The sequence below is a fragment of the Trichogramma pretiosum genome, unplaced genomic scaffold, assembly GCF_000599845.2.
Source record: "Trichogramma pretiosum strain Unisexual culture from Peru unplaced genomic scaffold, Tpre_2.0 scaffold20, whole genome shotgun sequence".
In the NCBI taxonomy this organism is placed as follows: Eukaryota; Metazoa; Arthropoda; class Insecta; order Hymenoptera; family Trichogrammatidae; genus Trichogramma; species Trichogramma pretiosum.
In genome coordinates this window covers 1,159,020-1,181,987 of record NW_019641696.1, presented here as the reverse complement: position 1 = coordinate 1,181,987, position 22,968 = coordinate 1,159,020, and the positions used below count along the sequence as shown (strand labels likewise).

Below are 22,968 nucleotides of genomic sequence, written 5' to 3'. Positions count from 1 at the left end.
AGTGCAAAGTACAGAGAGAGAGAGAGAGAGAGGCTATATAATAGTCGTCGTCGTCGGCAACAAACGTCGCGTTATATACATGCACGTATACGCTGCAGTCCTGAGCGCAGGCGCGCACGCAGCCTCTCCGTCTCTCTCTCTTCAATTCCCACCCCTTCTTTTTGCTGCTAGACTGCTACTGGGCGCATAAGCGGCACGATAGGTATATACACCTATTCTCTCTCTCTCTCGCTCTGCGTGTGTATGTGTGTGTGTGTGCAATTGTATGCGCGTGTATATACGTATACATACATGCATGCACTTCTCTCTCTCTCTCTCTCTCTCTCTCGCTCCGCAACTCCACTGCGACTCTCTGTGCGCGCGTTGCCTACTATATATACACTATATAGTACGAGAGAGAGAGAGATTCTCTGGCCGACACAGCAGTTCTGCGCGTCTCTATCCCCCAGTACCCGTCGTGCACTTGTAACGTGTAGAGTACCCGCTCGTATCCGTATATATCATAATATATATACAAATATACACATAAACGCAACGTTAATACGATCGACGAAGTGGTGCGTGCGAGTCTCGCTGCATTATTATAAAAATAAAATATAATATTGCATACATCAATATATGCAAAATAAATAAATAATTAAAGTGTCAACTACTACTGCTACTACTGCTACTCTTGAGCGACGGCGGCCGTGTGCGTGACGCATATATAAAATTTATGAGCGAGTTTTGAATACCCGTACCTGCGCAGCGACGACGATTTTTTGTCTCTCTCTCAGAAGGCATCAACAACAGCAACAACAACAAAAACAACAACAACGGCAGCGAAAAACATCGTGTAAAACGTGTGTAATAAAAAATTGAAAATTGTCATTCTCTCGCGCTCGATTTGCACACAGTGTGAAAAGCGGCAGAAGAAAGAGGGGAAAAAATTGAAGCAACAACAACAAACAAAGTGTGATTCTTGATGATGCAGCATTGAGAGCTTGTGTGCACAGAGTACATGGTTTGCAAATTGTAAAGAAAGGAAAAAAAAAACAACACAATAACAAAACTCCAAGCTCAACGTGAAAACGTTGGCCTGCTGCTGTTAAGTGCAAAGCGCATTGCCCTCTGGCAGAAAGTCGACGCACTAATTCGACAACATATAATTCGTCTCTCTCTCTCTCTCTCTGTCTCTTGCCTCCGTTGCAGCGGCCCGCAAAAGTGCAGCAAAGCAAAAAAAGTACGTTGCTATTATAAATTTTACATTATCTTTTCGTTCTATAAATATACGCGGTACGATTCACAAGGCACACGATGAGAATCGATTGTATTATACTCTTGTGTATACATAAGAGACACAGTCCCGAGTTGAAGAAAGAGTAAAAAACTTGACTCTGTGTGCGCGCAAGAGAGAGAAGTTTGCGCGATGCCGCTTTTTGCGCACGCACATGAGGCCACGTTATCGTCGGCGAATGTTAAACCTGGTATTAGAAGCCGGAAATGAATGCTCGAACGAATTGTTTCAAAATTTCAATTTCGAGCTAATTAAAATAGAAATTGAGCGAATCGTAGTTTTAGTTGTATTACGAATTTCTAACACGGCACTCTTTATTCTAATTTATTTTGACTTTAATGACGTCGAAGGTCCGAGTCAAAGGTAAATTTCACGAATATTTGATGAGCATACCGGTCTATTCTTTCAACTCGCACATTGAAAAAAAAAACCAACACGAAAAAGTCGTATCCGAGCTTATTATCTCCCGCTTTTTTCAAGTGACGATTATCCTGAAATTCACGCACACACGCTCGCAACAAAGCCGTATACATAAATGCGATAGCCGCAAACGCGAGCGTCGCGTTATTATATTTTTATCGAGCTGTGCTGCATGCCACCACGGAGAGATATTACATAGAGTGTGTGTGTGTGTTTGTGTGCATTCGAAGAATTTTTTTTCGCATGAAATATAAACGCTGAATAGCGAGCGATGAAATTTATTATCTACGCTCGATGGGATAACAGAAAAAAAAAATAAAGAACAAGTTGAAATTCCGATAAATCCAAATGGTACATAATAAATATTATGCACCTATCGAAAGTAAATATATCGACAATGCGATACTTGTATAAAAAGCACGCACGCTGCAGTCGAATCGAAATTCCCGCGACGCCGAGGCCACCTATGGTGCTGCGCGAGTACCAAAAGTCGGTCCGATTCTCTCTCTCTCTCTTTAGCCGCTGCTGTGCTGCGCTGATACTGTCATATATACGAGCTAGAAAGAGAGGGAGAACGTTTTTGTCCATATAATAGTCGTCGTCGGCCGTCGCAGCAGACTCGCGACTCAACTGTAAGCGTAATACACACTGCGCAGAACGCGTATATTTTATGTCCGAAAAACTCACGGCTCTCAGTCCAAGTCGGTGTGCTGTCGCGGTGAAACGTGTGCGTGCAATATTCATACAAACACACATATTGTATTATTATTATATATTACATTACCGAACCCCCCCCTGTGTGGGTTCTCCGTGTTAATCTCTCTGTCTGTCTGTCTGTGTGTGCGTGCGTGTGCTTTGTGTTGTCTTAAAAGCGACCGAGCTTCCGAGCGAGAGTACAAGTTTGTAACCACGCTCCGTCGCCGTCGTCGTTCGCTCGCACAATAATATCGAAAAAAAGAGGATATAGTCGAACACGCCAGCGAAGACCAACCTGTAAAACACCACCTTATATATCTCCGAATCTCACCACGCCATCCATAACCAACCAACCAACAACCACCATTCAATAGGTAAATACCAACAAAAAAAAAGCCTTTGTCACACACATTGCCTCGTTCTTTTTCCTATTTTTCCTATATATCGCATTATACTTTGAATGTAGCTCTGTCTCTCTCTCTGTATAAATTATCATCTGCTTTGCGCGTCTGCTGCGCGTCATTTACAACAAATATATGCATGGATCGCAGAGAATCTAGCGGCGACGCGTCTGCGTGCATGAGTACAACTGTGTGTGTGTGTGTGCGTTGGATAGCGCATATCAACTCTGCTGCTGCTACGGCTTCAGCATCGGTATATATTCTCTCGCTTCATCTTTCGATGCGTACGTATGTATAACTGTTGGGTTATGTCGCGCCGTAGCCACACCAATACACGTGCACACATCCGAGGCTCGCGCAAACGCACGGCATTGTGTTTACGGCTTTGAGCTCTCTTTCTCATATACTGATCATGCACCGATACATATATACATATTTGTACACAGACGCACATGTGTGTATGCCTATAACGTTAGTATCACACACACATGGACGGATCGCGCGACTGCCTAATGGCCGAAGCCCACGCCACGCTACATTCGCGCTCCGCGTTCTCGCTCTATGTGCTGCTGCTTTGCCGGCTTCGTATCGTATACGTACATGTACTTCGCGTAGTAGTAGTATATTATACGTGTGTAGTACCCACGCACACATGCTCGTCGTCGCTTCTCTCTCTCTCTCTCTCTCTCTCTCTCTATACACAGCCCAGCCTGCCTACCTATACCTACATCACAATGCGCAAATGTCTATGTATATATTGTGCTCCGTGCGCCGTATAATATAATGCATGCCTACTCCACAAGCAGCGACACACAGGGGCGAGACAGGCTTTTCGCTGCTAGTATAGTCGCGGCGAATGCATAATCGTGTGCAATTAAACGGTCTTACTAGTTCATTACGTAATACGTAGGCACATATATATGTGTGTGTGTACATACAATGCAGTATACGCGCACACATAATAGTTGTGCTGCTATATAATACACTATGTGAATCTAACGCCGAGAGAGAGAGAGAGAGAGAGAGAGAGCGAAACAGCCGTGTGTGTACCGCACCGCACGTCGTCTTTGCATCGCGGCACCTATTTCATCCCATATTTTGCATATTATCATTTTAATACAATATTATGTACTGGGTCTCAAAGGATTATAAGCATTTGTATATACTTCAGAGAGCTAGTGTCGGAATATGCAGTTGAGTTGAAAAACTATGCAGTAGCGGTGCACATACTCATAATTATAAAGTTTTCGGTCGACCGTTTCACGCTTCTTTAATAGGCCTCGTGCTGCTGCTGCTGCTGCCTACCACCGCTGCCGCAGACGACGAAGCTCCGTTTAGCAGTATTATATACGTGCTTATATAGTCTTTTCAGTCTCTCTCCCTCTCGCTCTCTGAAAACGATCGATGCTCTGTGCCTCCGAGAGTTGGCTTTAAAACTCTGCGGCCTGACACCGCTACTGCTGCTGCGCTTCTCTCTCTATTCTAACTCTCGCCTCCAAAAGCGTATATATGTATTATAATATACAACAAACTTTTCGTCTGCACGTGTCGCGCTTTCGTACCTACATTAAATAGCCCCTCGTGCGAATCGCGACCATCGTTTTTATTAATAACCAGCCACTACTACAACTGCGGCTTTTGCTGTAATCGTCTGTAGCCTGCGATCACGATACTTATACACACGAGTATACGTATAACACCGGTATACACTACTTATTATACGCACGTGCTGCTGCTGCCTGCCTGCCTACTACGATTATGCTGTTATATACTACTGTAGGCACGTGCTGTGTTGTTGGCGCAGCTGTCATCTCGAGACGCGCGGATAATACGATGTTTTTGTTTTTGTGTATCATGCGCGCCTCTCGCCAGCGAGACGACACAACTTTATCGTGTTGTACAACGCGTCTACAAATGTATGCATCGAGCGATGCGCGTATACACGATATGCATGTGTGCAATGTGCATTTGTGCACTCGTGCTGCCGCAGCATCGTGGTGTAATGCACGCGGCGGCGTTTCAGAGCAGCAGAGAGTCTTGCGCCGACCGACGAGGGTTCTATAACCTCAAACCACTGACTCTGCTGCTGTGTATGGATATCTCTCTCCCTCTTTCTCTGCTGTGCAGTCGGAGCACGGTGCGCTGTTGCCGATATCGCGAGACGGCACACGGTTTTGTGCACACACACACACGCGCGCGCGCGTATAAAACACATACATGGGCGCGCGCGCACCACGCCGTATGCAATACATACACACAGAGCAGCAGCAGCAGCAGCAGCAGAAATGGCAGAATCGATTTAGAGCTATGCCTCTCGTATACAATACAGAGCACATACACAAACACGTCTTTCGACGCCGGTTCGGTTATGATTTGCGTCTTCTGTGCGTTGCGTATACATTTGACGTCCATGCACACGCGCGCTCGTGCACGTAACTGCGAAAAAAATCATGCGTCGCTCGGTAGAGAGACACCATTTAAATGACAATTGGCATTTTTTTTTTCCAACTAGACGACAAAGCACCCACGCGAGTGGGGCGTATTATAACGTCGACTCTGCAAGGATTTACATATCGTTGTTGTATCGAAAACTTTTGCGCTATGCGCGCGGCAAGAGTCCACTTCGACTCGTGTTCAAGTCGGAGTTATATACACGCGACTCTGAAATGCCGCATGCGGCCGTTCTATAATTGTTGAGTGACAAAAAAGAAGCAACGGATAATCTCATGCGCGTTATTTCACGCGTAAGGCCTCTCGTTACGCCATAACGAGAGCTGTGTACCGCACGTGTATTTTCGTTCGATGTACGTGTGTGAATTAAAAGCTTCGTGTGTGTTACATGCACATACGCATACAACGAGAGCAAAAAAAAAAGACCGTGAGCGCCCGTATTGATTGTCGCGTCTTTTGCGTCTCTCTCTCTCTCTCTCCGCTTATTCAGATGTTGCCTCGCTGCTGCTGGCTGCATAAACGGAAGAGGCTCAGACACAAAGAGAGAAAGGGAAAAAAAAGTTTTTCAATGAATGCCCTGCTGTATACGTAGCCCGCCGCGCGTTGCTTGCGACGACTGCTTTTACTGCTCCTACTCCGGTGCTGATTTTGAATACACGCACACGCGCGCTGCGGTTTCGAGACTTCTTTTTTTCCCTTATTTTCGCGTAATTAAAGAGTTGAAGATTCTGAATTTGCGTACGTAATGTGCGTCGTGCGCGTCCATCTCTTTTTTAAAGGTGTAAATATGTTTTTTATCGCGAGCGACGAGGCACTTCTTTTCTTTTCTTCTTCTTTTTTTTTTTTTTTTTAACGACTAAATTTAGAGCAAGCAGCAGTAGCAGCCTAGCTCTCTCTCTCTCTCTCTCTCTATCTCGCTGCTGCCGAGAGGCGACTCTTTGAAATCGTTGTGGTCGTCGAAATGAAAACCGGTGCCATTAAATTTAGCCCTGCTGCTTATACTTATAAGCGCTGAACTTTCAGAGTCCTTAAAATTTGTGTGTGCTGCTGCTGCTGTTGCTGCGCGACCTATAAAAACCGAACATACAACGTGTGTGTGTGTGTGTGTGTGCTGCGGAGGCCAAGTTATATACATACATATGCAGCAGCAACACTTACGGTGTATAAGCAATAGGATTAAAAATGACGAACCGGTTGGCCGACCGACGAAAGTACACTGCTGCATACCTGCAGCTTAACGGACTATTTAGCCGCGCGCTATAACGTGTCCATGCCACGCGGAGAGAACGGAAAGTAGTGGTATATAGACGAAGCGATCGCGCGTACGTTTACATACATGTTCATTTCAAACGCGAAATGTGTAAGAAAAAAGAAATAATAAAAAAAAATTGGTGACACCGTTATGACGATCGTGTGCTATACGTACACGTTTTATTAACTGCAAGCTTATCGCTCGGCTCTGCACTTGCGATTATTATGACGACGACGACGACGAGGAGGTGCACGTGAGCAGCGCCACCTGACTTGAAGCTTGCACTCGCGTATATGAAAGACCTCGAGTCGGTATACGCGGACATTTTTTTACACGAACCGTGTGTTTAAGGCGCGTCTATAAACACGGTTTTCCGAGCTGATGAGTGCCTTCGATGTCCTGGAATGAAAAATATTGCAAAAAAGCGAGTCATACACCGTTAGTAATGTTTTTTTTTTTTTCATCAGAGAGCTTTCGAGTTGAATAATTGGTCGATTATTTATTGCAGCGACGGAGAATCTCTACGTGTGGTGTAAACGCCACCGAAGGGAGAGAAGAGCCACACACGACATAAAAGCCTGCGTTCATACACGTGATATATAAATTTTTCGCGTCAGTGTATACACACACACACGAGCGCAGAGTATAACCAGTTTAGAGAAGGAAACGCCGTATACGCGCTAGCTAGCCCCGTTATTAGATTTGATACCTTTCTGCACACGCAAAGCAGCCAGGCGACAGCAGTAGCGATGTCAGTGGCTACTTTTACGCGCTCTCCTATGTGCAACGACACACACGAGATAGAGATAAAATATTAATATAAAACGTCGTCGTCGTCGTCGTCGTCGTCGTCGTCGACGCACAGGACACGCGGTGTATAATATATATAATAATGATTTCGCGCTCGCTCGTGGAGCTTTTTAATTTTCACATTTGTCGCTATATCGCGCGCGGAAAATCCGGAGTGGTAGCGCGTGCGGAGGAAGACGGCGATGCGACTTTCACCCGAACCTCTATACTACTAGGCAGTTCTCTCGTATATATGTGGGAGAGCGATATCGCGTGCATACATTAATACATAGTAGCGGTAGGTAGCAGCAGCAGCAGCATCAGCTGCACAGGTGTCAAGGAATTTATAACTCGTATGTGCTGCAGAGCTCGCGAACGCTAAAACATACTCTCGTGAAATATATGAATCGGAAAACGCTTCAACTACTGCCGTGACACGCGCGCGCGCGCGCGTGTATGTGCACACATGTATAAGAGGTGCGCGTATAGAGAGAGACGTGTGCTTTGCTGCTGCCAGGCTACGGTTTAAAGTTGAGCGAAACGTTTTGAATTAATGCCGCGCGTTAATATAGCACCTACCTTGATTTTCACCTCCTTTTTTTTTTACTGACGCTGAAACGTGTATACGTAAGCGCAGCTCGTTCGTTCGTTATATGCCACGTAGCGACGTATTGAACGCGACTACTCGCGCTCCGATAATTTCTCAATAATTTTATGGATTATAAAATGCGAAATCACGTATCGCGTAGTGTAGAGAGAGAGAGAGAGAGAGAGATGTTTCTTGTTATAAAAATAAAAACTTAATTAAATGCGCGATTTTCCAGCAGCAGCTTGTGTGATGTGATGGACATGCGTTTTTTAATAAATAAAAAAGAGCCCCGTTACGCGCACGCGGCCATAAATAAAACCGATATGCATTACGTACGTAGAATAAATAAAAGAAACAAAAGTACGAAACTTCTGCAGTTACGCGCGCGGTATTAGCAGATGTACATATTTTGTCTCGTATATGCATGCGCTTACTAATACTTGTCCATAACGCAGGAGAGAGAGAGAGAGAGAAAGGGGAGAAAAAAGAGAAGAGCGTAAAAATGCAGACGGTACACAGTAGCGAGTATACGAAGCTCTCGTGAGAATAAGACGCATGTCCTGCGCTGTATATAAGCAAGTATTTTGCCTTTCCTCGATATTACATACATATTACAAGCGCGCGCATTCAAAGAGAGAGAGAGAGAGACAGAAGAGAGAAGAGAGAGAGACCCCACTGTTCGTTGCATACATTTTGAACACCTTTTTTTTTGTATTCTTGTCGCGCTGAAATTATACTCGCCATCATCTCTGTGTGTGAGAGAGGAAGAGAGAGAGAGAGAGATAAAATACACGTGTGTGTGCATGTGCGAGAACCCGAGACTCATTTGGGAAAGTGTAACTATTTTATTCGCTTACATTTATACCGCACGTTCCATATACCAGCGATAACTGCATCAGCAAACTATAAGAAAAACTCGATCAAACTCGAAACCGCATGCAAACATATATTACATAAAACTTCACGCACCACAATAATCGAGCTTTTTTTCCTTCGATCGAAATAAAATTTCCATCCTCTCTCATCGTAACCATGTATATACTTTTTTTTTTATATATCGCTATCTATTGTATGTTTGAAAAATTGCTCTCACAAAACTGCCTACGTATCATGTCTATCGAAATTTTTTCTCCCTCTCTCTCTCCTCCCTATAAACCTGCAAACTTCGCTCGATATTTTTTTTTCAATAAAAAGAAAAGCTCACGCAAGCTCTCCGTACTTTGTTTTCAGACGTCCGATAATCTCTCTTTCTCTCCTTTGCCTCCCTCTGCGTGTATCAAAAAAGAAAAAATCGGCCGTCGAGACACTACTACTAGGCCACGATAAAACGCACTCACTCTCTCGTGTACACACGCAAGCACGCACGCAAGCACTCGCTCGGGATCTCGAGCAATTATGGAATTACAATGCAGCGTGCAGAATTACGCGTGGGGCAAGCGCGGCAGCCACAGCATAATCGCCGAGCTCCTGGAGTCGAGCGATCCGGAGTTCACGCCGAAGCTAGACGAGCGCTACGCCGAGCTGTGGATGGGCACCCATCCGAGCGGACCCGCCACTTGCAAGGCGACCAACGTCAAGCTGTCCGAGTACATCGCGAGCAACGGGCCCGCGAAGATCCTCGGCGAGGCGTGCGTGCGCGAGTTCGGCGACACGGAACAGCTGCCCTATCTCTTCAAGGTGCTGTCCGTGGACAAGGCGCTGTCGATCCAGGTGCACCCGAACAAGAAGCAGGCCGAGGCGCTGCACGCCGCGCGGCCCAACGTCTACAAAGATCCGAATCACAAGCCCGAGCTCGCGGTCGCGCTCACGAGGTTCGAAGCCCTGTGCGGCTTTCGGCCGATCGCCGAGATCCAGAGCTACGTCAAGTCGATACCGGAGCTGCGCGCCTGCATCGCTGCCGATGACCCAGGCAGCGGCAGCAGCAGCAGCGAGCTCGAGGCTCTGCTGTCGAGCAGCGACGAGGACACTCAGCGCCAAGCTCTGAGGCGATGCTTCGCCAGTTTGATGAGCCACGACAAGTCCTGCGTCGCCCGGGAACAGAAGAAATTCTTGGCGCGCCTGACCGGCGAGGATTCGGAATCGAGGCGGGTCCTGCAGGCCGAATTGTTCGAGCGACTGCACGAGGACTATCCGGGCGACATCGGCTGCTTCGTCGTGTACTTCCTGAACTATCTCGTGCTCGAGCCCGGCGAGGCCATCTACTTGCGCGCCAACGAGGTTCACGCCTACCTGTCGGGCGACTGCGTCGAGTGCATGGCCTGCAGCGACAACGTCGTCAGGGCCGGTCTCACGCCCAAGCTCATCGACGTCGAGACCCTCGTCGACGTGGCCTCGTTCGCCTCCGCTCCGGCCGACGCCAAGACGTTCCAGCCCCAGGCCGAGGACGAGTACTCGCAGGTCTGGCGCCCGGACGAGCCCGACTTCGCTCTGGCCAAGATCTCGCTGCCCTACAATATGGAGTACTCGACGAGGCCCAGGGCGAGCGCGAGCATACTGCTGGTGGCGCAGGGCTGCCTCGAGGCGCGCGTGGACGGACGCGACAGATTCGTCGCGCGGGGGACGAGCGTCTTCCTGGCCGCCGGCGAGGTGCTGACCATCAAGACGAACGCCAACGAGCCCGTACTGATGTACCAGGCGTTCGCCAACGTATCGTGATGACGATCTCGCGACTGCATTCATTCTGTAACACACACAGTGCATTTTTTGAGCATTTATTTGTTTCCATGTTCTCTCGATAGCGTGATATATTATATTTGTCAGATTTTTATATTATTATACATATTTTACTTGTGATAACGTCGTCGTCGTGCGTCGATACGTGACAATAATGTATTCTGAAACGATTACACATGCATAATAAAGTTATACATTACCAGAGCGCCGTGCACACACGGTGCTTTTAAGCTTAAAACTTGAGTGTGCAAAAAAACTTTTTTCCCTATGTACTCTACTACTCTTTTCCGATATACATAAATGAAAAGCATGGATAATCCTCACCTATAGTAGAGCTTATTAACTTGTGAACTATTGATCAAACTGCACTGTCGCTGCTCTGCTGCTGCTGCTGCTGCACTTCCTTAAAACTACATACAACATCGAGCGCGGATCACACGATTAGATGTACTGACACACATGCTTTAGTGCTGGTTTTGAACCAGCGACAGGCAGCATCATCGGCTCGAATCAAAGCTTCAATGGACGTTGTCGCGTCGCGCGTATAAGCGTGTAGAAAATTAAGGATCGCGTCGCACGCGAATAAGATCAACAATAACAACAGCAACAATTTGCGACAACAAAAAAACTTGGCGCACACACACACGGCTCGCCTCGTTCTCAAGAACTCTCGTGTTTGTGCGTGTGGCACTGTAAACTCCTGAGCCCTATTGCGCTGCGCGCGCTGCTGCTGCTGTTCTTCTTCTTGTTTTCTTTTTTTTTTTTTTTTTTTTTTTTTTTTTTTTTTTTTTATGCAACTCCCCGCGTCTGTGCGTGTGCAGCCTATTACTGCAACGCAACTGCGTGGAGAGTTTTCTTCTCACGCGTTCCTCGCTCTCTTTGCTGCTGCTGCTGCACGTGCTGGCATGGGATAGCAACGACGACGGGAGTCAACTTCCGTCGCGCGCCATATAATTCATTATTATACGAACTTGTATTTTATGGTCTGGATTACTTTTTGTTGTTGTTGTCGTCGATGTTCTCGTTGCCGTTGTGTCGCTTATAATCGCTGTTTTCTCTCGTATTTATAATATATAAAATATAACGCGGACACGATCGACTTGTGAATAATTGCGTTACGTGTGGGCGAACGCGACTGTTATGTACATACGAGAGAGGCTCAGCTTTCCAGCGATATAGTATATAGTGCAGCAGCACAACCACTACACGGGCGCGGGTATACGCTACTTTTTAGGTTCTCATTATAATGCACGAAAGCAGGCAGCTCCGTGGATTTTCACGCGCGCGGTCACGTTGGTATAATAATACAAGTGTCTAGGATAAAATAGGTACATTTATAACATTTGGACTCGTGCGGAGAGCGTTTACATGCTTTGTAGTTGTTGTGTGTTGTGTTGTATGTGCATTTTAAAATTTACATTTTAAAACACGCGATCTATTTACTCGCGTGCGACGCGTCGCGCGGAATTCCACTCCTTCCTCCCTCGTTTCTTCTTCTTCTTTTTCTTCTTCTTCATCATCGGTGCAGAATATTAAACTGAAACTTTTCGGTATTCCTTACTAAAATTTTTCTCATTTTGTTAAATCTTCGAAAAGTCGTAAGAAGTAACTACAACGAATAAAAGCAAAACAAAAGGCCACATTTTCATTCGTTTTCCAATGTAATAGATTCTTGTAGCGCCTCGTACGAGCAGCGTGTCGATCGTGTATACGTACAACTTGAAAAACTGCACCGAGCGCGATAGCGAAATGTCTGCGTCTCTATCCTATATACCTATAAAATACATTCGCGCGACGGTATTATACATTTGCTATACGTCGACGCGACGACATATAAGCGCGCGCGCAGCCTCGGCAGGCCAAACTGATAGGAAATGAAAACTGCGCTTGTTTCTCCGGCCTGGGTTAGTGAACTAGGAAAATAACGGCTCGCGTGCGCATGTGTGTCTGTTTCTGCACTTCTATGTGCGCGCAATGATCGTCGTCGTCGCTCCGAGCGTGCCTGTTTACACTCGCCGTGCTCCGTGTTTGCGAGTATATGGTGCATTATTTCAAAAGTAGTGCGTAAAATGGGCAATATTGGGAAAATTGAAAAACTTATTTTCTTTTATTTTGAGTTTAATTTTTCCGGACCCCCGTAGTTTCTGACACTTGATTCTTGGTTTTTTCATGGAATATTTACATTTTGCCGGCCATCATCTAATCCGTTTATTTTCTTATTGCAAACATGAAAATTTGTCACGGAGGGGACACTCACGGAGGGGACAAATCGCACTTTTATCAAATTTCACGACGACAACAAAGTTGAAAATTTTTTTTCCGATCACCCACAAAAATTGTTTGTAAAAACGAACGTTTTTATGCCACCAGAGTCAAAAATAAAATGTGCTAGCTCAAAAACTCGTCGATCACGGAGGGGACACTTTATTTTACTATTACGATTTTCGTTACGTCTATTGTTATACACTGAGAAAAAAAAATTCATTGATTCAATGAAACGTTTAATTGAATACAATCTATGAAATAATTTCATTGAAATAATCTTTTTTTATTTCATCCAACAAAATATTTAATTGTTTTTACCAAAGTTTCATGAAAACAATTAAATATTTTGTTGGATGAATGAATTATTTCATAGATTGTATTCAATTAAACGTTTCATTGAATCAATGAATTTTTTTTCTCAGTGTAGCGAAGCTGCAATTAAGATTTGAATATTCTACGGGTAAAAATCGAGTACCTTAGTTCTGAAAGATGACTCTCGTATAGTTAGAGAGGTCAAAATTACTGTCTAACACGTTTACTGGCACTATATTTGTAATGATGTAAAATTTCACATAATTTAAGGACACATTTGTTACTTATGTACAATTGTTTTGAAACTATTTAAGATGACGAATGATGCAAAAAAACTTTCTTTAGGATGTATAGAATAAGGCCCATGTACCACAATATTGCTAGATATTTGTAAAAATGTGTTTAATGAATGAACACAATCGATTCTGAGTTCAAGACAGGTCACGGAGGGGACATTTTGTGTGTTTATCTGGCTGGCAAATCAATGTGGTCGTAATTTATGGAAATTTTATAGTTGCGGAAGGTAGAATTCTGTAAATTAAAAGGTTCTACCGTCTTAGTTTTCATTTTTTTAAAAAGTTTTCTAATAGCTACGATAACAAGACATGTCATATCACGCTTTTGAAATAATGCACCATATATACATGCAGAAGTAAGAGGGAAAAAAGGCAAAAACAGCAGCGAAAGAAAAAGAAAATAAGAAATACGAATTACGGCACGTTCGCCTCGTGCGCTTCGCGCTTCATTTTTCTTCTCTCCCTCTCTCTCTCTCTCTCTCTCTCTCTCTCTCCTGCTTTCTTCAACTTATATGTTCTCTCTGTTTTCGTAAGATATCATTTTTATTTATTTATTTATTTTTTTTTGTATTCTACTTCGAGCACGTCTCTGTGACTCGGTGCGGACCTTATTATTCCGAATGCCTATATGTGTACCGCAGCGAGCCGTGGACTCGATGATTTTATTATTATCTCTGTTGGCGCAGCCACCCATACATACGCATACACACACACCCACACAGCATGCGAGAAACAGACGAGCCGCTTTGCAGCAATTATAATCATCGTGTAAACACGCGTATATATGTGCGCGTATCTGTGTACGCGAATTGCCAACAATTAACAGCTACGCGGCGATGCACGTCGTTGTCGCATCGCGCGCAGCACAACGCACGAACGCGAACTCGCTGTATATTACGTACATACGAATTATAAGCGCTGGAGAGATAGTGCAGTACGCGCCGCGCTCAGCTCAATTAGCATTATCGAGTTGAAAAATGACGCGGCGGAATGCGAAAACGGTTAAAGCTCGAGAGCAGGCAGAGGGAGCGAGAACGAGAGAGAAACGAGTACAGTAGTGATATTCGTGTGCCTCGTGCTCGGCGCAAAGCCCTATTAGCTTCCTTGCACCATTAAGGTGGTACAGTAGGTAGCGAGCTTACAGTACATCTTCTCGTGCTCTTTTTACATTTTTTTTCCTATCCTCTTTTAAATCTATTGTTACACGCGTGCTTATACGTATGGTATTAGGTGGTGGTGGCACAGCTATTTTCTCCCCCCCCCCCCTCCACACACACACACACACACACACACACACAGGCTTGCGGTGGGTGCTTCTTTTTTATTGTCCGTTGACCCTCTCTCTCTCTCTGCACGAGAAAGGAGTAAATGAGCGGGATTTTTTATCGCTCGCTTCGCCGGGTATTATAACACACTCGATTAGAAGTTGCTTATCGCAGCGTGGCACATTTTGACCCCTTGGACGCGGCGCGCGTCTCCGCTTCGAACTCGATCAACATCGGTTTTGCAAATATAAAACGATATAATACATACATGCGCCGCGCACGCGTGCGATAAACGTGCATACGTATACATTCAGCGCGATTGGCTTTTGTGAAAAAAAAAAAAAAAACGAAAAGCAAAAAAAAAACAAAAATGCTACACGCGTTTAGACAGACACACACAGCTGTGTGCGCGTTGTGTTACGCAACTATATTCGCATCGAAAGTAGCATTTTATGAATTCTTAACGCGAGAGTTTGCAGAGCGTTTATAGGCACACACACGTACGTAACTAATATACTCGCGCGCGCGGTCGAATCTATTATGCAGCTCTACTCTTTTCTCTCTCTCTCTCTGCTGTACAGGCCCTCTTATACTCCCGATTATAAGCACACACAGACGCGTTGCGCGCAGGCACAGCGAAATTGTTACGCGATCGTTAAATAATTGCAGCCCGGCGCAACAACTATCATACGTATATAACAGATCGCTTGCTTAAATCTGATTTGAAGGTGTAGGTTGGGGCGTGGATACCTCTGTGTATAAGTGCCTACATACACGACGAGCTGCTGCCATATTGCCTATATACAGATGACGCGAACTGCTGCACCGTCGTGCCGCGTCGAAAACTAGTTTTATTAGTTACTGACCCGAAAGCTCTAATTAAAAGATTTCTTAATCTCTGAGCGCTGCTCGCGTTGATTTTACACTCGGCTGCTACTGTAGATGCTGTTGCAGCAGTAGCTAGCTAGCTCGAGACCGGGCGACGACTACGACGACGACTACGACGAGCTTATACTTGTTGTATATATAATAACGCCAATTGCATTGCAGCGGCAGCATCCATTTAAGAAATTCGTCTTAATCTATTCGCGGAAAAAGCGATTAGCGCGAGGAGATACCCGCGCAGCTAGACAGGCAGAGAGGAATGTATTTACACCGTTAAATGCATTCTAGGTAGATACATACAGCGCTGGTTCTCATGGAGCTGTACACGATGAATACTTATAAGAGTTTTTAAGGATATATGCGCTTTGAAATTGTATATCCGCGTTGTATAAATTAAAAGTATACGACTTGGCTAATTTTTTTTTTCCTCTCCGTCATTGTTTCAGTTATCACAAGAACAGCAACAACTACAACAGGTACAGAAGCAGCAGAGCTAACGACTCGTCGTCATCGCTATCGTCCTCGTGCTCGTCTATAACCAGTCAGAGCACTCAGGAATCGGAAGAGGGACGAATCATCGTCGATCCCCGGGAAAGTAAATTTCGCAGCTGCGACAACGGTGCTTCAGACGACACAACAGCAATAATGGACAGCATGGATAACAATAAACCGGTGCTCAATGACGATCCATCCGTCACCTTGACGATCCGCCTCATTATGCAGGGCAAGGTAAGATAAAGAGGAAAAATTTTTTACTCTTGATTATATAGTGCGCGGCATTGAGATTTTCACGCGCGCGACGTAGAGGAGCAAAAGCTCGTGCGAAAGTTTAATGATTCGCATTGATGGTGAAACGCAATTTTTCCCAAACAAACAGCTGGACAGCAAAAGCTACGTGTACGCGAAAAGCAGTAAAAAATCATACACAAGTTTGCTGTTGTTTTTTGATGTGGTCGTGCAACAAACCCCTGTTCGCGCGCGAGTGCAGCGAGTTATTTTCAGAGCTCGACGCAAAAAATCCGTTGCAGTAGTATGGCACAAACACGGCTAGCAGCAACAGCAGCGGCAGCTCTTTTTTCCGTTTTTAGCATGTGCTCCTGCAGCAGCGGCAGCGGCAAATCACTATCTGCTGTTTACGGGTCACCTGCGCGGACGAACGAACGAACGTTAAGACCCCCCTGGTTCGTTCTCTCTCTTGTACCACCACCCTTAGGCTAAAACCGGAATGAACCGGCCACGAAAAAACCTACAGTTGTGTACGAGGCTCATCCCTTGTTGAAAGAGGGATGGGTTTCTCTCGGTCTCTTTCTTTCTTTTCTTTTTTTTTTCCTTTTTTTGTTTTTTCTCTTCTCTTACGAGTCATCTTCCATACGATCTCACAAATAGGCCGCCGCCGTCGCTATATATAGAATATGTACACCACCTTATTACATCACTCTCTCCGCTGATATTGTTTTTTGTGATCGAATTCGCCTCCCTGTACAGAGAGCAAAACCAAACGAAAAATTATTTAATTTAAAAATTCAGTTCACCTCGCAGAGCGCGTTTGACCCATAACCCATTTATATTAACCCGAATTCGAAACGTGAAAATCTCCGACTCGAAATATCGCAGCTAGCACAGCAGCGTAAATTTATACGCGAAAAAGCTCATATACCTACACGTATTATATTATATTCGCACACGTGTATGATCGACATTTTCTGTGCGCCCGAGAGTTCGCACGCGGGGCCGCGCCTACATAATTCAAGTCGTACTACTACTACTACTACTACTACTACTATACGTACATTATTGGGCGCACGCGAAAAATTTCTCGCGCCTGCCTCACCGAGCCTTTCTCTCTTTCCCGACGTATTGTGTATATTATACACTTGCGGGCGTCGATCGCGCGCGCGCACACGTGAGCAACTTTGATAAATATACAACATAATACGTTCACATCGTTAATATAATATATTTAAAAGAGAATTAATAAATTCGGGCCAGCTGAGCTTGCAAATACACATGGTATACAGTATTACGTGTGATTTCGGCCGTGTCGTAGTACAGATAATGCAATCACGAGAGATAGGTAAAGCGGCGATGGGCAGGGGGGGGGGGGGGGGGGGGNGGGGGGGGGGGGGGGGGGGGGGGGGGGGGAGAGGAGAGAGAGAGAGGGAGGGAGGGCCAAAGATTATTGATGCTCCTATAGCTGGAATTAATGAGGATAGACGTGGAATTGCCATACATATAAGTCAACTCGTCGATGATACTCGTGTCGGTGGCGGCGGCAGCGGGGCGGTTACATGCCGTCGCTGCTGTTGCTGCTGGGTATGAATTTCGATACACGATAACGCGCGCATAGCAGCAGCCCAACACTGCAGCTCCGACGCGCTCCCGATTGATCGATATGATACGTATATTCCGTATAGTCTCTCTCTCTCTCTCTGGGGCTGCAATGCGGCTTTGTATTATATAGGTAAGACTCTCTATCTAAAGCGAAGGATAACAGCTTTGGCTATTCAAAGAACGTATTATTGCATAGGGTGATGTTGCATAGTTTTTGGGATTAAAAAAATTGTCGTACGTGTTTAGAACAAGAGGGTCAGTTTGAAGAGTATAGTGTCCTGCATGGCGCACCGTAAAAGCTCGCCAGATAGAGAGAGAAAGAGAGATAGAAAGAGATTATAAATTGATCCGCGAGCTTTCGAGAAGGAGATGTGAATACATATACGAGCTGAACATGATTTTCAAGAGAATTATAACCGCACAATATGCACTCTAAAAGCTCGCGTAGCATAACCTGATGCCGAAGCGTAATTAGATTTCGTCATTTTCATGACATGCAGGCACGTATATACTCACACACACACACACACACGCATTAGACTACGCACGCAACGCTCACAACGCTCTATATCGACGCACAGTTCGCTTTAGTTCCGCGTGCGTGTGCAGGTCGCGTATAAACGCAGGCAGTAGTTCACAGGCAAGCGACTGCAGCTTTCCATATGCTGCTGCAGCAGCTCGACCGATTCAAGGTCTCGAGTGCCCGACGATTAGAATGGAAACCAATTTTCTTTGTCCACAGCTACTCTACGTATCTATATATGCTATGCTGCCTGCTGCTGCATTTATTATATGTATTTTCTCAAGCGCGAGTCCGTGACAATTTGCCCTCCGAAAATGTCGAGCGACTTTCCGTTCTTCTCTGTCTGTCTGTCTCTCTCTTATTATTTTCTCTTTGTTCCGCCAAGCGGAGATCGAATTGCAGCGAATTTATCGCTGCAGCAGCAGTAAGACGACGTTCGATTTTCGCACATAAGTGTTTCGAATGGTCTCTCTCTCTCTCTCACTTTGGTCAGCCTCTCTCGTTCGCTCGCGAGAGTGAGCTATTTACGAGCTCAACAATTGAATTCTCGCGTCTGGCACATACATATGTGTTAGCTGCTGCGCTTTGGCTATTAATTAAATAACTTGGCGATTAAAGCGTGCGAGCGAGAAACGCAGGTCTAAATTAAAAATATATAATTATAAATTCCTATCCTCGTTCGTTCGCGGAGCCAAGCCGAGCTTACGAAATCGATAATGTATCGCTAATTGTAACACTGCCGCTCTCTCTCTCTCTCTCTCTCTCTGCCTTACCGTCTTTTATCGAGAAAATAATACAAGCAGATCGCTCCGCTCGATGTGCAGTCTGGCGCGTCTCTCACCCTCTCTGTCTTTTATTCATAAACGTTTGTCATGCCTTTAAGCCGCTTCAAATTTTACCAGACAGCTAAAGGCTACGCAGCGCAACGCGTTACTGCCGCTGTCTGATAATACTCTTTTCTCCTCTTCGCTGAACTTGGTACGCGTTAAAGATATATATCTATATTATGTGTGTTTCCTTGAGTGGCAGTGGCATAAACGCGAGCGCGCGCGAGCGAGCGAGCGACATCGATCTGTGCTTGCGCGACGACGACTATTCGAGTCTTTTTCCGCACCGTGAAAATTGACCTATAGAGAGATGCCTGGCTTGCCTGAATCTCTCTTGGGGGAAGAAAGATTTTCGCGCGATTGCGCGCGTACGCGTCTGAGAAGTTTTAAAGGTTATATTATATGCAGCAGCGGATTCTCCGACACGATCTTCTTCTCTTTTCGCGTGGACATTGTTAGATTTTCTCTCTTCTCGCTCTCGCCCGACCCACGTCAGTTTTGTCGGTGCTCTCGATTTTCATTTTATAACGATTCGACCCCCCCGACGACAACGACGACGACTTTGGTTCTCTGCGCGCACACACACACACACGGATCGTCGTGCGTCAGTGCGGGAAGAGAGAGAAATTTTTTTTTTATACGGATACTTTTCCGCTTCTTTTTTCTATTATACATCTATCTCTCTACTCTGCTCGGCCGTGCACCACCTATACCCCAACGATCGAGGGAAAACGCGCGCACGGAGGAGCTTAAAAATAATCCTACTGCAATTTTCCGGGCGCGGGAGTTATATATCGTTTTAAAGTTTTTTTCGCGCTTTGATTCCGAGAAACTCGGCAATATAATTTTGCAAGTGAGAAGAGAAAAGAGGAGAGCAAAAAAGAGAGGAGCTCATGTATATATTTTTGTGCTACGAAGAGGTGGTGTATGTGTGTATACCCGCGCGTCAGGAAAAGTTATTTCAATGCGATACTTGGTTTCGAATTTATCAAAGTTTCCTTCGTTCTGCTGCTACTGCTGCTACAGGCGAAGAGCTATACGCCGAGCCATAAATTCATGGAATGCTATTTGGTTTTTAGTTTTTCCGCCACTGCTACTGCTACTGCGACATCGTGCTTTATTTCGGCAAACTTGAACCCGATTTTTCAATCTTTTCAAGAGAACGCGCCGCGCCTCGCTTCGCGGCACCAGTCACAGTACATTTTTTTGATTATTTCTAACTCGATATAGAAAAGCCTAGAGAGAGAGCATCAATCTAGCATAGACCCCGATAAAATTTTCTTTCTTTCTTTTTTTTTTTATTACATCATCTATACATAAAGTCCTCTAAAATATACGGAAGAGAAATATATAGCGGAGAGAGCTCGACGAGCTGTTGAGTTTATTACAGCGCGGATAAAAAAGTGCAATTTCATAAACTGATATGTACTCGAAAATTTTCGATAAAAACTAGACCCTGGAGAGAGAGAGAGAGAGAGAGAGAGAGAGAGAGAGAGAGAGAGAGAGAGAGAGAGAGAGAGAGAGAGAGAGAGAGANAGAGAGAGAGAGAGAGAGAGAGAGAGAGAGAGAGAGAGAGAGAGAGCTTTTCCGCTGCAATGACGAACATTTCGTTTGCAAGAGACTGAGTGCAGCACCGCGCCCACATCGCGGACTAAATATCATTTGACATTTTGCCCTTAAAACCTAATTGATTTTACAGAGTGTGTTATAGCAGAAAGCTATTAATTACTTCCATTTAAAAAGTCCTCTTGATTAAACTTGCATAAACTTTCATTTATTCAGAAAGAGAGAGAGCCTTTTATCTTGAAAAATAGATTGACGTAGCATTGATTAATGTTGTAAGCGGAGCTTTAATAATGCTTTACTACTCCACGTTCAAGGTATTAGCGGAATAATGTAATTATCGACTATTTTATGAATTTCTTTGTCGTGCTTTGTTTTGTTTTGTTGTTGTGTAGTACATTTTTCATCGAGTAAATTATGAAAATATTGCGAAAAAAATTTCAATGCGGATTACATTATACGGACAGTATCCCAGATACATTTCCCTAATTTATGTAAACCCTTTTTTTATTCGATGCTGCAGCGTACCGCTCAGCTAAAACAATATAATTAAGTACAAAGTTCGGTCTATACAATTTATATTGGCCTTTATTGCGTGGAAAGCCAAATAGCGTAAACAGCTCGTAAAGCCTTGAAAAGCCAGCTCCAGTTTTAATTGAGCTGTCATAACCCAAAAACAGATCGTTTAACTTTATATATTAATATTTTTATACCTGTCATCGCTAAATCGAGCGTTTAGTCATTATACCGCGAGCATACGGATACGTGAAATTTCCTAAGGGACGTTTTGTCGAAATTTCGCTGCTCATATAAATTTAAAAATTTTGTTGTATTTTTGTAGAAAATCTTCATACTCAAATAAGAGCTTTTTTATTCGGTCAACAGATGGCGTATTGTAAACTTGCAAGTGCCAGAGAAATTTTCGTAAGGTATATATAAGCTAACTCTAGGGCACAATTTTGGTTATATTTATATTTTCCCCTCTCATATGCAACCGAGCAATAAAAAATTCTAATTCGCAAAATTCGCGCGGTGCTTGCAGCAGCAGCAGCAGCAGCGGCGGCGGGGACAGCTTTCACGCAAGTGTTAAATTTGGCGGAAAAAGAACTTTATTGCAATTTCGCTCTCGCAAGCACATTTTTGAGCGTTTTAGACAGCGAGCTGCTTTACTCATAGTGGAGCTGTTTTCTCTTTTGCCTCGCGAGTTATGTCCTTTCAAGCGTAATAAATAAAAAAAAAGTTGTATTGTATACTTCGTTTTTGTTTTATTTTTTCTGTTGCAATATCGAGCGACTTTTATCGTAATTTTATGGCCCCCCGGTAAAATAGGAAAGAAAGGTTATGTCGAATTCAATGCCCTTTTTCTTTCTCTCTCTCTCTCTTTCTATTCTCGTCGTAAATTTTGCAGTCAGGCAGATAAATATAAACGTACCGATATCGCGCGCAGGCACCCAAACACTTTTACCAGAGAGGTATCGATTATTCAACGCATGACAATATATAGAAAGAGAGACGGAGAGAGAAAAAGCTTTGCGTGCGCTCTGCGCACCCGTGATATCTGTTTTCGTTTCTTCTCTAATCTTGCCTTGTGCTTCTCTCTCTCTCTCTCTCTGCGCAGCAGTGCTGCCTTTAAACATCTCACCTGGAAACAAACATATCATGTGCAGCTCTCTTGCTCTCTCTCTCTTTCCATTTCTCTTTCTTTGTTCTATTACACGGAAACTCGAGCCCGCAGAGTCGCATTTATTTTTTTTATACCTTCCAAAAAACTCTCGAACCTCCTCCTCCTTCCTCTGGGTAGAGACGCACGTACGGTTTTTATATGTTGACTATTGCAATTTATTAAAGTCGCCCGCGCGAGTGCGATTGCGAACCGAGCTGGTTTTGCCTCTTGAATACTGATACGGTTTTATTTGTATTTGTGTAACGATTTTCTGTTAATAGACGCGTTAAATTGAATTTCGATTGTTCGCTGCCAATTAACTCGTTTTTTACGCGCAATTGTTGAAACCCGCTGGCTAACGAGGATCGAAAACATATTGCTAAATAACCGACATCGACGAAACTTATCGCTTTTCTATTTTCATCCAGAAATTCAGATCACGGTTGGGCTATATTAAATTACTTCGATAAATAAATTAGCTCAAACCCGCG

At 44.5% G+C, this 22,968-nt stretch overlaps 2 protein-coding genes across 7 annotated transcripts in view; both read left to right on the top strand.

Moving 5' to 3' along the window:
- Nucleotides 1-22,968, top strand: part of LOC106656529 (poly(rC)-binding protein 3) — a 145,823-nt gene that overhangs the window by 100,204 nt on the left and 22,651 nt on the right. For all 5 annotated transcript variants that reach the window (XM_023462031.1, XM_023462032.1, XM_023462030.1 and 2 more), the window contains one exon: nucleotides 16,017-16,299. In XM_023462031.1, the coding sequence (XP_023317799.1) occupies nucleotides 16,017-16,299 (283 nt within the window). The remainder of the gene's footprint in view (nucleotides 1-16,016; nucleotides 16,300-22,968) is intronic.
- LOC106656530 (mannose-6-phosphate isomerase) lies at nucleotides 460-10,909 on the top strand. 2 transcript variants are annotated; one of them, XM_014377552.2, is made up of 2 exons: nucleotides 460-1,222; nucleotides 9,105-10,909. In XM_014377552.2, the coding sequence occupies exon 2, from the start codon at nucleotides 9,270-9,272 to the stop codon at nucleotides 10,527-10,529; it is 1,260 nt and encodes a 419-aa protein (XP_014233038.1). In that variant the 5' UTR covers nucleotides 460-1,222; nucleotides 9,105-9,269; the 3' UTR covers nucleotides 10,530-10,909. The 2 variants fall into 2 exon arrangements, with proteins under 2 accessions (XP_014233038.1, XP_014233037.1); XM_014377551.2 differs by lacking the exon at nucleotides 460-1,222 and adding an exon at nucleotides 2,434-2,766.